At 43.5% G+C, this 16,488-nt stretch overlaps 1 protein-coding gene across 1 annotated transcript; it reads left to right on the top strand.

Moving 5' to 3' along the window:
• Positions 1 to 2,018: 2,018 nt before the first annotated feature.
• eomes (eomesodermin) lies at positions 2,019 to 8,483 on the top strand. The gene is given in 6 exon segments (NM_001128652.1): positions 2,019 to 2,973; positions 4,552 to 4,706; positions 4,975 to 5,096; positions 6,008 to 6,166; positions 6,277 to 6,338; positions 7,103 to 8,483. Coding segments are annotated over 6 exon segments (2,004 nt in total). The 5' UTR covers positions 2,019 to 2,206; the 3' UTR covers positions 7,842 to 8,483.
• The last annotated feature ends 8,005 nt before the right edge of the window (positions 8,484 to 16,488 follow it).

The following is a 16,488-nucleotide window of genomic DNA, read 5'->3' as shown; positions in this document are numbered from 1 at the left end:
AAATAGATAGATGAATAGATGACTTAACTGAATCTGTATCTATCAGTCTAGGGATGATAGATAAGTAGATAGAAAGACAAATAGAACCATGCCATATAAGAGGTAGATGAGATCCATCTATCTTTTCTCTGGGGGTGATACATAAGAAACTGTATTTTTAAATTAGTGAATTCTGTATGTATGAGACCATTTTTACATATTCTAAGCATCTCACCTAATGTATCTCAAAAGTCTCAGTGGCGTTTTCCTTAGTGGGTATTACAGTTCAAGATAAAATGTAGCAAATTTAGACACTTAAAAACGACTAATTTGCTGGCACTACAGATGATTTAAGACAATAGGACCCTATGAGCATGTCAGGGAGAGCCCACAATGACAGTTCTGTGGCAGCGCCATTAGTGCGCACTTGGGAGGCAGAGGTGCGGGCCCCAGCCAGCGGCGCCGCTACAAAAGTAAATAGTGAGGAGCAGCTCCGTTTGGCTCAGCACCAGGGGCAATGTAGCACTGTGTGGGCTGCTCCCACATGCCGCAGCTTCCAAATCTCATCACTTTCTCCCTCACAGACTCACAAAAGGGGATCCTGCAGGCACAGCAGCAAATAGAGGGGAATGACTGGGAAGGGAGTATGGGGCTCCCCTGTCTGTCTGTGCAGCAGTGTAACAGGGGGACAAACTAAAGTGCCAGATGCCTGTCTCTTTCTCTCCTCCCACTTTTACCTGAATTTCAGTAAAACCCATTTATGAAAACCTTTTTCTTATAACCTCTCAACAACAAAACCTTGCTACATCCGAGTCCGCAAGTGCCAGGCTCAGTTAGTGGGACTCCTCCAAATATAAAATATCACTTACATACATGTGATAATAGCAAAACGAAAATGAAGATCACTCGAAAAAAAACAAAGCAATCGAAATCTTTTTTGTGTTATTTTATTTTTTGCTCATTTGTTTTATGCTTAACCCTTTTTGCCAACTAGAAATAACTGTATCCCACTTTGAAAATTTAGAGTTAAAGGCTTCCTTTAGTAATTAGTCCAATTTCAAGACTATAATTACAAAAAGCCAAGTGGCGGTCGGTGCCAAGATCGCGTTTCGTGCGCCCGACTTGCGCCGGCTGCTGTGTGCGGGGGTTCGTGTGCCAGGGCTTTAACCAACCAAAGAAATGTTTAACGATACGGAGTCTAACGAATCTTCTACTAGTAGCCCTGTGTGTCTTAAAAGGGAGATCACACCGGGATGGAGTTGTGTTTTCTTACACAAAACGACTTTTGATGAAAGACTTAGTTACAGTAGCGACTCCCGCAGTCTGACTTGCCTGCCCTGTGCTGGGCTATTGGGCTGAGGGTGGGAAGGCAGCGGAGGCAGTTGGATTATTAGCAGAGCATGGTGTTTAGATTCCCTTCTGATACATTTACTTAGCAGGAAATGTCTCTGAATTGACACCAGTTAAGCATGCGGCCAGACGTGTTATTCTGTTAGAATGTTGGGTTTTAGCACCATCAGGCTCATTTCTTTTTGGATAGGAGAAAGATTGTATTTTTAACCACTTGCTAAAAAAATGCCTTTTGTTTCTGGACTTCCATATAATGTGTTCTAAAGGGGCCGCACGGCCCAAACAAACACTTGCAGGGGAAGGAGGGTGCGATTAAACGGAGCAGCTTTGCTTGGTTAACTTCCATTCAGTAGTCCCTTTGAGCCAAGGCTAAAAATAATTGCTAGCATTGCATGTGATGTAGAATGCTCAGCAGCCAGTGAGAGAGGCACAGGTGACATGTTCCAATTAGGAGTTGTCTAATTAAATTACTGTCAGTGAAAGCAACCAATAGGCCAAGGACTAAAAAGCTTTTCCCCCCTTTTCTCTTTTTTCTTTTCTCTCTGCCTCTTGCCTTGAAAGAAAGAGCAAGCCCCTCCCCGAAATGATTAGCCCTAATGGGGGAGTGATACAGGGGAGTATATAAAGTCTCCCAAGCTGCCCGGTGACACATTTCATTTGCCACTTGCTGAGAGAGAAGGCTGGTGTGTGGGCTTTCTCTTCAGCTGCACCCATTTATCTGGAGACACCTATGGAACACCTACCTCACTGAAAGCCATATCCTATGATTCAGCCCCCCCTTCCTGTGTGTAAGTGAAGCCCCGCAGTGCATGGTGCTTGGCGCTCCTTATTTACTTCTACAAGTTCTGCCTCAGAAGAAGAGAATCGCAGTCAGAGGATGCAGCTAGGAGAGCAGCTACTGACCAGTTCTGCTCCGAATCTGCCCCACACCTTCTACCCTCTGCCAGGTGACCCCAGCAGTGCTGCCCACAGCCCCAGCTTGGAGTTCAGCGTGGGGCAACACAAGGGCCAGCAGCACAAGAAATACAGCAGAGGGCTCCAGTTAGACAGCCCCAGAGAGCCCGGTTCCACCAGCACTGCCTCTGGCACAATGCTCAGCGAAACTGGAGAAGCTTTTTCCGTAGCCAAAACGTTGCCGGACAACGGGCGCAAAGGCTCCCCCTCCGCAGAGGAGGAACTCAGCACCGCGGTACCCTCTTCAGCTCCTCGTTACCTGGACAGCAGCCTTCAGGCAGCCTCTGAGCGCTACTACCTACAGCCCCAGGGGCAACAGCCTCAACAAGCTGCCACAGAGCTAGGCTCCCCATGTTCCATCTTCCCTTATGCTCCCCCGCAGCACAGCGCAGTGTATCCCGCAGGAGGAGCGGCCAGGTACCCTCCATACGGCAGCATGTTGCCCCCAGCCGGCTTCTCCCCTCCAGTGTGCCCATCCCGGCCTCAGTACTCTTCAGGCTACCAGTACAGCCAGGCCCCAGGGACCATGTATAGCCCATACCCACCTGCAGGTACTGGCAGTGGACTCAGTGCGCTGGGGCTGCCTGGCGGCGGTGCGGGAGTTCGAGCTCAGGTCTTCCTCTGCAACCGGCCCCTCTGGCTTAAATTCCACCGGCACCAGACTGAGATGATCATCACCAAGCAGGGCAGGTAAGGTTACTAGCCCAACTTGTTATTAGTCTTATTTGCCAACAGGGGAATGAATGTTACTACTACAACTACCTAGTTATTACATTAGTATAAATACGAATTTAGAAATGACAGGGCACGTAGGGGGGTTATTACTATACATATATATTTAGCGCAGGTATAGATTCTGTAGAATATCTATTAGCAGGCAGGTATGGGGGACTATTCAAAGTATCCGTAGCACGGATGGGAGTAATATTACTGTTATTCTGATCTAGAGGACAGGTAAAGAGTAATACATATATTAGCAGGGCAGGTACTTCCACCGTATTTGTCACCAGGCAATCAAAACATATTAATTTCGTTTCATCAAATTATTAGTACAAGTATTATTATATTTTCTAATACCACTAGGGCATATCGGGAGTAACATTACTTTTCTTATATCCAGCAGGGCGTATAGGGAATTAATGTTATTACTGTTATATCTATTAGCAGGGCTCTAAAGTGCTGACACTATTATTTTAAATACAAAATATACATATTTATTTTAAATAAAAAATACACACAAGTTTAATGAAAACTGTTGAGACGGGACAGCTCGTTGGGTACAGTAACTATTGATGATTTTCCAAGCGTTTCTCTTCATATCCCTGGGACAGCTGCCTTATTCACAACGGGGTACGCAAGGGTCCCCTAATATACTAGGTCTGTAGTGATTATAGGGACAGGAAAGTTGATTGATTTCTAATTGCAGTTACTCTGTATGCAGGTTCGGGTGGCAGTTTGCGCAACTCTCTATAACTATAACTCCTAAAACTAAAATATATACATTATTTCTAAGGGCAGCAGCAAATAAATACGCGTTCCTTATACACATGCCATTAGGAGTGCACCCCTGTAGTTTAAAATTACTCTGTCATTAGCCAAATAATTTATTAATTTCACTGGCGAGAAATTGGTGTAAGTGGATATATTTTTGGTTTCTTGTATAGGACTAGATCCCTTTACTAACTGGGCTCTATTTTGCTATTTAATCAGAAATACACACTGCGTTTTGGATTTATAAGATTTTGTTTTCTTTCTATGTCAGTTAATTTTATTTTCTTAACTTTCTTTACTTTTTATAAAACTATAACTATTCATTGCTTAGCCGGGGTATCAGATGTGCTTGTGTGCCATCTAGTTAACTTAAGAGAGTGCGATGGGACTGTGATCTAATGGATGGTATTGCTAATATTTTCATTTATATATCTGGTACAATATGCGACAAGAGGCTCCTGAATAGTTAGTTCCAGGCTCACCTGATTGGTGCTTTTTACCTTGATGTGAGTCTGGAACTATCTGCGCCTCTGTCCTACAGTAAACATGCCCCTGCGCCCAGCGCTATTTGCGCCTCTCTGCCCATTACACTTTCTCATCAAGCCCTACACCCTGCTTATCAGGCCCTTCTTTTCATTTCTACTTCAAGTGCCCTGCCCTGCTGCGCTTTGCTTTTTCTGTGTGCCCTGCCATCACTAATCGACCCCTGCTCTTTCCTTACAATTTCTCCGACCCCGGATTCGCTGTCCATCTTCTCACAGTGTCTTTGCTTTGCAGGAGGATGTTCCCTTTCCTCAGTTTTAACATCACTGGCCTGAACCCGACAGCCCATTACAACGTGTTTGTAGAGGTGGTTCTGGCCGATCCGAACCACTGGCGCTTCCAAGGAGGCAAATGGGTGACCTGCGGCAAAGCGGACAATAATATGCAAGGTGGGTGCCGCGCAAGCTCTTGGTGGAATTCACATACAGTCCCACTAAACAACTTGGATCTGAATTTCAACTGCAAGTTGAATAGATTATTTTGCCGTGTGTTTTCTGCTCAGATTTTTAGCTTTGCACTTATTTATTCAGTTTTACTTATGTATTTAGTTTAAAGATAATACATATGACTTGCGTTTTATTTCCGAAGCTCCGGGTTATTTCGGGGGGAAGTCAGTAATAATAATGACAATAATAACTTGCTTTGTTTCTTTCTCAGGGAACAAGGTTTATGTTCACCCAGAGTCTCCCAACACCGGCGCACACTGGATGAGGCAGGAGATCTCCTTCGGGAAACTCAAACTCACCAACAACAAAGGCGCAAATAACAACAGCACCCAGGTGAGCAACTACTCCCCAGTAGCGACGCTGGGGTGTGGGGGCGGGGTTAGGTGGGCAGTAAGACCCATACCTGTATCAAATGAACCTAATATTATAAGTAATTAGAGAAACAAAAACGCTAAAGAAATAGATGTCAATAAATATACCCAAATTAGCGGGCATTAGTAAACCTAATGTAGGTATCCGATTGTATATACTTCTACACAGCGGTATATATTCTTCTACACAGGGGTATAACATACATATACACAGGGGTATATACACTCCTACACAAGGGTATATATATACTTCTACACAGGGGTATATACTTCTACAGGGGGGAAGATACACTCCTACATGGGGCTTAATACAGTCCTACAAAGGGGTATATACACTCCTACACAGGGGTATATATACTCCTACACAGGGGTATATATACTCCTCCACAGGGGTATATATACTCCTCCACAGGGGTATATATACTCCTCCACAGGGGTATATATACTCCTCCACAGGGGTATATATACTCCTACACAGGGGTATATATACTCCTACACAGGGTTATATACACTCCTACACAGGGGTATATATACTTCTACACAGGGTTATATACACTCCTACACAGGGGTATATACACTCCTACACAGGGGTATATATACTCCTACACAGGGTTATATACACTCCTACACAGAGGTATATATACTCCTACATGGGGCTATATACACTCCTACACAGGGGTATATACACTTCTTCACAGGGCTATATACACTCCTACACAGGGCTATATACACTCCTACACTGGGGTATATACACTCCTACACTGGGGTATATACACTCCTACACTGGGGTATATACACTCCTACACTGGGGTATATACACTCCTACACTGGGGTATATACACTCCTACAAAGCAGCTGTTGGTCTCTCCGCAGATGATAGTGCTGCAGTCTCTGCACAAGTACCAGCCTCGCCTGCACATAGTAGAAGTGAGTGAGGATGGAGTGGAGGATCTGAACGACTCTGCTAAGAGCCAGACTTTTACCTTTCCGGAGACGCAGTTCATCGCGGTGACAGCCTACCAGAACACTGATGTAAGTAACCGGTGGCCCATTAGCGCTAGCGACTGCTTTCTGGCTTGAAAGTATTAGGACGTTTCAATATCTCAGCTCTTGACATTACCTTTATTCTCCTCTGGTTTCAGATCACTCAGTTGAAGATTGACCACAACCCATTTGCAAAAGGCTTCAGGGATAATTATGATTCGTAAGTATTAATAATATGTTGGAAAATGTATCTGGCACACAGGGGACACACTGTCTCCTCTTAAAAGGGAAGGTGGTGTGTCATGGTAGCCACCCATGTATTAGAGATATTAAAACCTTAATAGAGAAATCATATGGCTTCTAAACACAAGCTTGTTGGGGGCCTGTGTATGCCCCCATATAAGAACATGACCAGGTACCATGGGAATCTGCACCAGCAGAGCTATCTCCTGCTGGTGCAATTTGCTGCATATTATTTCAGAAACCACCATTTTGGCAACCCTTGATTATATGTAGTGAAAACAAATGTGTCAGATGCAAGTTGTAAATCACAGAATACTGTGGGGAAACATGCTGGATTTAGCTATGAGGGCTGAATTAAGAGTCATTTAAATGTAGTGCCCCAGTTAGTTTCTTAATGAATGATACCCCTTCAGCACATTGTTAGAGTGGGTTCCCTGGATTTGGTCCTTTGCACCAGCCAGTAAACTAAGTTGTTTATGATTTCTACACCAATGGCTGCTCCTCAGCAATCCCATCATTTGGGTTCAGAGCAAGGGTGATGTAAGGAGGTACCATTACTGTTAGATAATATTCATAAATTACTACTCCCAGTGTCACCAGTGGAATTTGCATCAGATTATGCTTTATTAAAGCAGTTTGTTCACTCTGCACTGTGCATAAGTAAATCCTTGGTATCCTATATGGGCCCCATATCATTGCCCATAGTCTGGTCATGTTTGACTCTTATTTCTTCTATTGTAGCATGTACACAGCATCAGAAAGTGACAGATTAACGCCATCTCCTGCGGATTCTCCTAGATCTCACCAGATAGTCCCTGGGACCCGCTACAGTGTGCAGCCTTTCTTCCAGGACCAGTTTGTCAACAATCTGCCCCCTGCCAGATATTACAGTGGGGAGAGGACTGTCCCCCAAGCAAATGGTCTCCTGTCTCCACAGACCAACGACGAAGTGGCAAATGCTCCCCCTCAGCGGTGGTTTGTGACCCCAGTCCAACAAGCTGCTGCAAATAAACTGGACATGGGGGCATATGAAACAGACTACTCCTCAGGTTCCCTCCTCACCTATGGCATTAAGTCTCTGCCCATCCAAACCTCCCACCCAATGGCCTACTACCCAGATGCAGCCTTCGCTTCCATGGCAGGCTGGGGAAGCAGAGGTTCTACATATCAGAGGAAAATGACAACAACTTTACCTTGGTCCTCAAGGTCAAGTCCTTCAGGTTTCTCAGAAGATCTCCTACCCAAGGACAAGGTCAAGGAAGAGATGAGCTCTTCGTGGGTAGAAACCCCTCCTTCCATTAAATCGCTAGACTCTAATGATTCTGGGGTATATACAGGTGCTTGCAAGAGAAGGAGGCTCTCCCCTAGCACCTCAAGCAATGAAAACTCTCCTCCTATAAAGTGTGAAGACATTGGCAATGAGGACTATAAAGATGCCACAAAGGGACTTGGGTATTACTCTTTCTACTCTAGTTCTTAAAGAAAGGTTCTTTTGCTGTATAAATATGACCTTATGGGATGGACCACTGTATATGCCAAAAAGTGGGTTTGCCTTTCATTTGGCGTCCTCACTCAGCCATGAAAGTGTTAAAGCCTCAGTATTATTATTATAATTTTTTTTTAAGGAATGGAATAAGCTTGGCACTAATGAGTAAAACAGGTTTTCTAAATATATATATATGTATATAGTTGTTATTATATATATTTATAAATGTATAAATATATATAATTATTATTATGTTTTATTTATGGCACAAAATGCCAATGTACATTTATTGTATATACACCTGCATATTGTGGAGTATAAGATATTGTATAAATAGCAGCGTCTCTGTTTGGAAAGATGTACCTGACATAAAATGCACTGGTGGGTTGTACATTGTATTCGTGGCACAAAGCTGTATATTTATAGAGTTAGGTGGCAATGTCAGAATGTATTTTCCACTTTGTCTTGGAAGATTTCTATTTAAATCTTGTCTTTTATGGCAAATCATGTACAAATGTAAAGTCCAGTACTGAATGTTCCGAAGTGGGACGCATTGTGGCTTTACCTAGCTTTCTCTTTCTTTCGTTTTTGTATATATTGCTGTCATTTTTAATAAATGTGGTGCCTCTTGGGAAATCCATACCTGTTCTTTGCAAAGCTTACTTAGCACGTACCAGCTATGCCCGGGGATGGCCTAAATGGCTATAAATATGTAATTGTGGCTAGCTCCTCCTCTTTCTTACTAGCATACTGTTCATTCCACCCCCTTTTACTCCATATCACCACACACACTTATACGCAGCCACAAGAAACAAGTGCACATGCACAAAAAAAAGAAGTTGCACAAATATACACACACTCATGCATTCACTCATTAAATACACAGGTGCAACTCCTCCATGAACATTTGTCCATACCCAGTGACAATTTGCAATTTTGCACTAACCAATATTACCCCCCCCCCCCAAGTTCAGCCTGTTTCCCAGTATGTGAGGATGTGTTACCCCCGTGTGCCAGTTACCCCTGTGTGCCAGTACACTCCGTGTCATTTCCTGGAGCTGCTGGAAGGCACAAAGGATGCAGAAAGCCATGGTACCCCACATTTATCAGATAGCCAAGGGCAGAAAGTATAGGATTATATCCTTCCTGAATGCAGCTAATTCACTCCCAACAATAAAAGTACAGTTCCCTGCAATGGCAAATAATTCTTTTTTTGCCCTGGGGGTGGGGCAATGCCACAATAAGGTTTAATTGCCAGGGTATATTTTAGCAGTTAGGGGAAGACCTCTAGTGCTTTGAATTCATGTCAATAATACGATATTAGCAGTAAATATCAGCAATCAAAATACCAATTATGACACAGGGAAGCCAACTCTAACATACTAATGGGACAATGTGCACATTCCCAGCCAGCTAGGATCGGTTAGCGTAATGTAAGCACGCCAAATGGCCCTGGGATGATCGCTGTGGTTTATTGTAGTTTTATCCCCAAGAAAATAATGAACCCCCCCACAAACTTTTATTCTCCCTATTATTCCCTTTTATTCTCTCTATTATATGATTTAATTTTATGTTCAGTCTACTTTTCTATATTCTTGTAAAGTACCTATAACTGGGTACAAAATACATACTCACCCTCTGTGAGAAAAAAAATCACAAAAAAGGGGAAAAGGAAACGGTGATTTGTTTTCATTTTAAAATATCTTTCACTAAGTGAAAACAATAAAAAAAAATAATGCTTTCAAAGTATACGTTTTAATATATTTTAATTGAAAGGAAAAAAAGATACCTTGTTCTAAATCATGCCCACAAAATAGAGGCAGGCAGCCCATCTGTATTACAGCCTGGAATAGAGAACTAGATTTAGTCATTATAGACAGTAAATTAAATATATTGAACATTATTCATATATATATATCTATATCTTATCTGATCATATATATATATATATATATATATATATATATATATATATATATAATTTATATATTATTATAATAATATATATATAATAATAATTATATAATAATAATTATTATATATTTATTAGAATTTTTACAATTTGGAAGAACCTGATAGACACCAGAAAATTAAACAACAAACACAACACAAACAAACAAACAAAAAATACATATATATATAGTTAAAAATAATAATGGTCAATAAAAATGTAGACATATTTAATCATTGCGTTACATTTTAAAATTGATTTAGATTCTGAATGTTCTGTTTGATCTCAGTGAACCCCATTAATGTGGATACAGCCAATTTCCTCTACTAATTATTATGCAGGCTTAAGGAATGCAAAAGAAGGTGAATTTTTGCATAGGATAATTATTGAAAGAAAAACAAACAACCCTACTGTTTTCTCCTAAGGACTGTAATTTAGGTAACTTAAATTACACAGGTTTCCAGGCAGTTTCTACAAATGGACAGGTCAGATATTTTCAGAACAGTATTCAAAGGAATCCTCCCAGAAAGCCGTATTTGTATTTTTCTAATTAAATTACAGTTCCACGAGGGCTGAACCCACAGCTCAGTTGCTGTAGACTTTGCATAAATGTATTTTTGTAGAAGGAGACCAAAGTGGCTTTATGTAGGAAATGCAAACGGTAAAGAGATTAGTCTGCTTGCAGGGCAAATAGAACCTGCCAGGGGAGGCAAATACTCACAGACCCCATTCCTTTGTCCCTCCGTGCATTTATAACGAAATTAACCTGCTCATATGCAGCAGAGCCAATTATACCTCTGCCCTTGGCTTTCCTTATTTACTCCAGTGTATTCTGTAACTAAACGTTGTACTTCATCTAGAACATCGTCCTCTTTGAACTCTGTTTGATGAATTTAATGCTCATTGCTTTGCTGATATCCAAAATTCCCGAATACAGCTTTTGTATCTCTTGTATCAAGATCACCTATTCATTTTTAACACTGCATCCAAAACACAGAAAAAATGTATTCAGTTGGGCATATTTTTTTTTAAATTTAAAGGGCTTGAGAAGGTTTAAATATATTGATATCAGATATGGTTTCTTTTTGTCTATATACAATTTGTATTTTATGCTTTATTGACAACTATTATTACTGGAAACTGTTGTTAAAAACCCAAGGATAACAATAAGCAACAATCATACTGCATATAAAACTCAATGTGATTATTATCAGCTCATAGATTCTCACACACACACACACACACACACACACTCCTACATGCACGTGTAATGTACACACGCACACGATATACTTAGCTTTAGTGGTTAGCAAAAATGAGAAACTGCAGAACAGAACACAACAGTGGAAGCTTCTCCTTGTGAAAATATTAGTAAAAGTAAGAACATTATTTTCTATATATTTATTTGGTTTCCCTGTGTGTGTGCAAACCCATAATGCTGCTTTACTGTGTAAACAATTAAGTTGCTTTCTTTAAAAAATAAAATAAATATATATATAATATACATAATCATTTTCTATTTGCATATCTATCTCTCTATCATCTATCTATCTGTCTGTCTGTCTATTATCTATCAAGCATTTAGGTTAGATCTGTCAGTTTCGTATGTATCATCCCTATCTATCTATCTATCTATCTATCTATCTATCTATCTATCTATCTATCTATCTGTCTATCTATCTTTCTATCTCTATTCATCATTTATCTATCTATCTACCCTTCTGATGTTTTCTAGATCAGTTTGTAAATAAGTGTTGGGTGCCTGTACATTCCTACAGATCACCTCTTTTCCTCTCTACCTGCAATATAAGAATAAAGAATCATTATTATTGTTGTTATTATTTTATGGTGTGGGGAGCAGAATGTAGAACAACTCTCACACTGTTTAATAGAAACATAAGAGGCTGCCTGGCCCCAATTAACACCCTGTGATTATAAGGCATTCCTAAGCTGTGGTGTCAGACACCAAATTGTGAATAAATGTATCTAATTAATCCTCCTAGGATGACACTGATAAACAAGTTTATATTGAGAGAGTGACAAAAGCTGTGTGTGCCACAAGGGCTTGTTTGCTGTTCTCTTAAAACAAGGTTAGAAGTCACTTGCTCACCCCGTTCAAAAGGCAAGTACAGGGAGAGAGCAGGAATGAGCCCAGGCAGTGCCTGACACTCTCGAATGAATCATCAGGGGCTGCAGTGTCAGTGTGCAGGAAGGGGGGGCACTGCCATACTAACACAGAGTCCCAGTGCTGCTGCTGCTGCTGCTCAGTGTGCAGGGGGCACTGCCATACTAACACAGAGTCCCAGTGCTGCTGCTGCTGCTCAGTGTGCAGGGGGCACTGCCATACTAATGAACAGTCTCAGTGCTGCTGCTGCCGCTGCTCAGTGTGCTGAAAGCACTGCCATACTAACGAACAGTCTCAGTGCTGCTGCTGCTGCTCAGTGTGCAGGGGGCACTGCCATACTAACGAACAGTCTCAGTGCTGCTGCTGCCGCTGCTCAGTGTGCTGAAAGCACTGCCATGCTAACGAACAGTCTCAGTGCTGCTGCTGCTGCTCAGTGTGTGGGGGGGCGGGTTGCACTAGGGGAAGCTGCATCACTAGTATAGGCTAGACGAGTCAAATTTCCATTTTTAACCAGAAATTAGGCTCTTAATGTTACCAGGAGTGCCTTTTTGCCACCCGTGGTAACTTGTGGGCCACTGAGTCTCAGTGCTGCTGCTACATGCATCCCGACAGGATGGAAAAGCCATGGCACTAAAAACAATGACAAGCAATATTAGAGGTGTGCTGGAAAAAGAGAAATGTGCGTGGGCGTCTGTCTGTCTGCATGTGTGTAAGTTTGACTGTGTATATTTGTGCACTCTCCTTACTTACAAAGTATTTGGGGATGGTAAAGCAATCCTGATAAATACTCTGGAACCTTGGTACTGGAAGTGATGCTATCATTAAAAGCATAAGGGGTTATTTGTTTTTCAAACCAGTGCCAGGCTGGTAGAAGGCATGTGCAAATGTACCTATTAAAGCATTGGCATAATAGGGCAGGGAGAGAACAGTGGTCCATCTCCTGTGTACTGCCTTGGGTTCCCACTATCTTACTCATATAAACACAAATGAGATCATTTACTTAGTTATCCCCAAAGCCCCTGTAGGGACCCATAGGGTTAAGCTCCCTATGGTGTTATCCCTTATCTTTATCTAATCTGTATTGTTATAGGGCAGAGCCCTCTGATATCAGGTTACAGTTATTAGGCTGCCCCCTATAGGTTTAGCCCAGGTTGACCACTCCCCTTGGCAGACTATATAGTGTCTTGCACAAGGAAGTGTCTTCCTCTTTTGGCTGCATGCTGTGTTCTGGACAGATCCCAACTGAGCCTGGACCAGAACATAGGCCCAGAAGCCATTTGTACCCTAGGGGACCACCTACCCTAGTGCTAAGTCGGGGACAGGGCCCCGTGAACGAGGTAAAGCCAGCACAGTCAGTTTTGTTATTAGCACCCTCTAGGAGTGGTGATTGTAGTCAGTCTATTTAGTAAGGGCAGTAAATAGCCCCAACCAGGAGTTGTAACTAAAGGGTTTAGTCTACCCAGGCTTTGTGTGCCATTTCTGCAGGACCGCGGTTAAGACATAGTATTCAGGCAGTTTCTCACCCTGATCAATAGTCGGCCGGAGGGATCCATTCCAGATAAAGGGCATCCATTCCTGAGTTCAGCTAATTCTCTGTGCATTCTCCAAAGGGGTTATCCTGTGCCTAAAGTGTCACATCTGCTGTATTATCTGTGACATCATACACTGCTGTGTCTGTGAGTATAACCCTGCTGCACTATTTGGTTGTGCCTTGAATAAAATTGTACTATAGTTGATCAGCAAGAATCCTCTGGCGTCCATCTTTTATCACCTGCACACCACACCTCAGCTAGTTGTAGTTCCACTACACCCTCGCTCCATCCTGATTCTCCCATATAGCGGAGGCTCACCCCTTTGTATTAAGTGTCGCAAATGTAACCCATGCTCTCTATTCACTACTAGCCTGGGTTTATTCCAAATTGGGTCAGAAAAGCGTTACATTTATGGCGCCCAACGTGGGGCCCGAAGGGTTAAATTCATTTTGAAATTATCGGAGCCATTACCTGAGGGGCTGAGTAAAAGTGTGTGTGTTGCTTTAATATTTGCTGACAGGCACTGCCGGACGCGATAGGCAAAGGCGCCTGCAGTCCTGATCGTAAAAGCACAGTACTAATTGGCCGTGGGTTCGGGCTTGGGGATTCCCCCCGTGTAATCCCATTGGCCGGCGGAACTGTCAGTCACCGCCCTTGTATTTTTGGCGCTCTTTCTACAAGATCACGCGATAGGCGGAGTTGTTTGTGAGAATTGGTCGGCCATTTTCCGAGACTCTGACGTCACGGCGGCCATCTTATGCCTCTCACTTGAGCCATACTGACGCGTGGAGAGAGAGCTCTTGCTGAACTTTGGATAGCGGCTGCTTCCACTGTGAAACCAGCACATTTATATCCTTGCTGTGGTACCCTACGGCTACCAGTAATACCTGCGCATAGGGAAAGGTCCGTGCCATACCAGATCTGCGGCTGCGTTCTGGAACCGAGGCCGGACCGTACAGCCTATAATACCCGCGTTGCCTACCTCCCAAAGCGGCTGCACCGGCGGGTGAATTGGCAGCGGAAGTTCCCCCGGGAGAACCAGGACTCGCGGCTGCGACCTGGGGATACTGACCGGAGCGGAACACATCGACAGTGAGTACTAACCGCGGCTGCGGAATACTCTTCGTACTTACCCAGTCTGCGAGTAAAATGACCGACCAAGCGAGCCTTAAATCACTGACCCCGGAAGCCACGGATAGTGGCGTATTAACTGCCCCATCCTTCCCACATTTTGTTTGGTTGGGCACATTCAGTGAGCAGATGCAGGGGGATGGCACTACCAAAGTGATGCCGTTTTGTGTGGTCTGCGAACATGAAATAGACCAGGCATGGAGGGAATTGGAGGAGATGTGCCCCTACTGTAAGACGCGCTGCTGGGCTAGACCCCTGCAGAGGGCGCATGGGCCGTTCCTTCAGGGTGGCATGGATTGCCCAGATGTCCTTAGGCCTGCTACACCTGTACCCCCACAGAACGCATCTACTAGTGCTCCTATAGGGGCTGCGCAGGATATTGAGACCAATACAGACAGCTCAGAGGAGGACATTCTTGATTCAGTCTCTGTGGCTGCTTCTAAATCCACATGGCCAAAGGATCAAGCTGACCCAAGTCGCCACTCCTCACAGGCTCCTGCAGGAGCCTCCAAAGCAGAGGAAGATCTGCGTTTACTTCGCTTAACAGTGGGTAGAGGTAGATCCAAATCGCCTACCCCGGAGGGGGCAAGTGCGAGTTCATCACCTTCCACAGGGAGTGAAGTATTCCTAAGTACCACCTACCCAAAGAGGAGGTTTAGACCCAATTGGGCCCATATGGACTTTGGACCCCTTCCAAAAAGTTCTCTACCAGAGGGAACTCGGTTCTTTGACCCTCCAAAGGAACACGAGGAAACGTTAAATGATCCACCAGGTTGGCATATCATAAAGCCACCCCCAACTGCAGTTAATAAGGATACCTCGTGCTGGGTCGCTCAAGGAAGGGCAGACCCTGAAAAATTCAGAGCCGTGTCCAGGGTTCAAAGGATCATAAATGAAAAAGTTTTCAAACAGTGGGGTTTTTACATGCCCTATGCCCCGGAGTGGGTTTACGACATCGTAGAGTCACATGTGGATGAGTGGCTCTACGGAGAACTAATTCGGAGGTCAGGCCTGGTACCCGGAGGCCTCCTTCATCAAAGCACCACCAAACGGAACCAGGATTCAGAGTACCTGGCTAATGTCGCCCGAGAGTGGTGGTTCGGTCACACTGTCTTGAAACACAGAGTAAAGTCTTGTGGGAAATTTCAGGAAGACCGTGATTTTGCACTTCTCTCCAACCTTCCTTCAGGAGGAAAGATTGATAAGCCACATCCGGCTTACTATGTATCATACCAGGTCACTAAGGTGAAGTATGAGCGGAACCTCCATTAGGAAGAAAACCCCATGCCGGCTTGGATACCCTTCACCAGATGGGATTTTCCCCCGGGTGGGAGGTGGGTAGAGTTTCCCTAGCTGTTAAAGGGCTTACCCACCATATTTGGGCACCTCTACAAAGACTGCCAGTTTTGCTGCCATAGAGGTGACCCTCCGTCTTCTTCAGTTTATCCACAGTGGTGGATTTGTGTTCTTTAAAGTTTGGGACTCTCCAAATTCCTCAGGAGAGACTGTAAAGTTTTGTTAAGTTGGGTGATCAAGAAAAGACTGCTGCGCCCCATCCCACTACAACTTCTATGTTTATCTACCTCATCTAAGAGTAGGAACCCATTGCCTGATCCACACCACGAAGTGCATGTTGAGACATCCATGAACACTGGGTTGGGTGGAAGGCCTGGACTTAATAAAGTTTATGGGTGGGGATGTATTACAGTTTAAATTGTGCCCAATAACAATTCCTTTACAGCCAAGCATGTGCCTGGGGACCCCTGAATGAAGGCAGGATCGTCCTCATGTGTAAGTGTATCTATTATATCCCTGTTGCAGGTTACAGGTGGTATATCCAGGATACCTAAGTGTGTGCCTGAGCACCCCTGTTTAGTGGTCAGGAAGGTGACTCAAGATTTG

The sequence above is a fragment of the Xenopus tropicalis genome, chromosome 6, assembly GCF_000004195.4.
Source record: "Xenopus tropicalis strain Nigerian chromosome 6, UCB_Xtro_10.0, whole genome shotgun sequence".
In the NCBI taxonomy this organism is placed as follows: Eukaryota; Metazoa; Chordata; class Amphibia; order Anura; family Pipidae; genus Xenopus; species Xenopus tropicalis.
The sequence above is the reverse complement of the archived record's forward strand: the minus strand, read 5'-3'. Positions and strand labels throughout refer to the sequence as shown.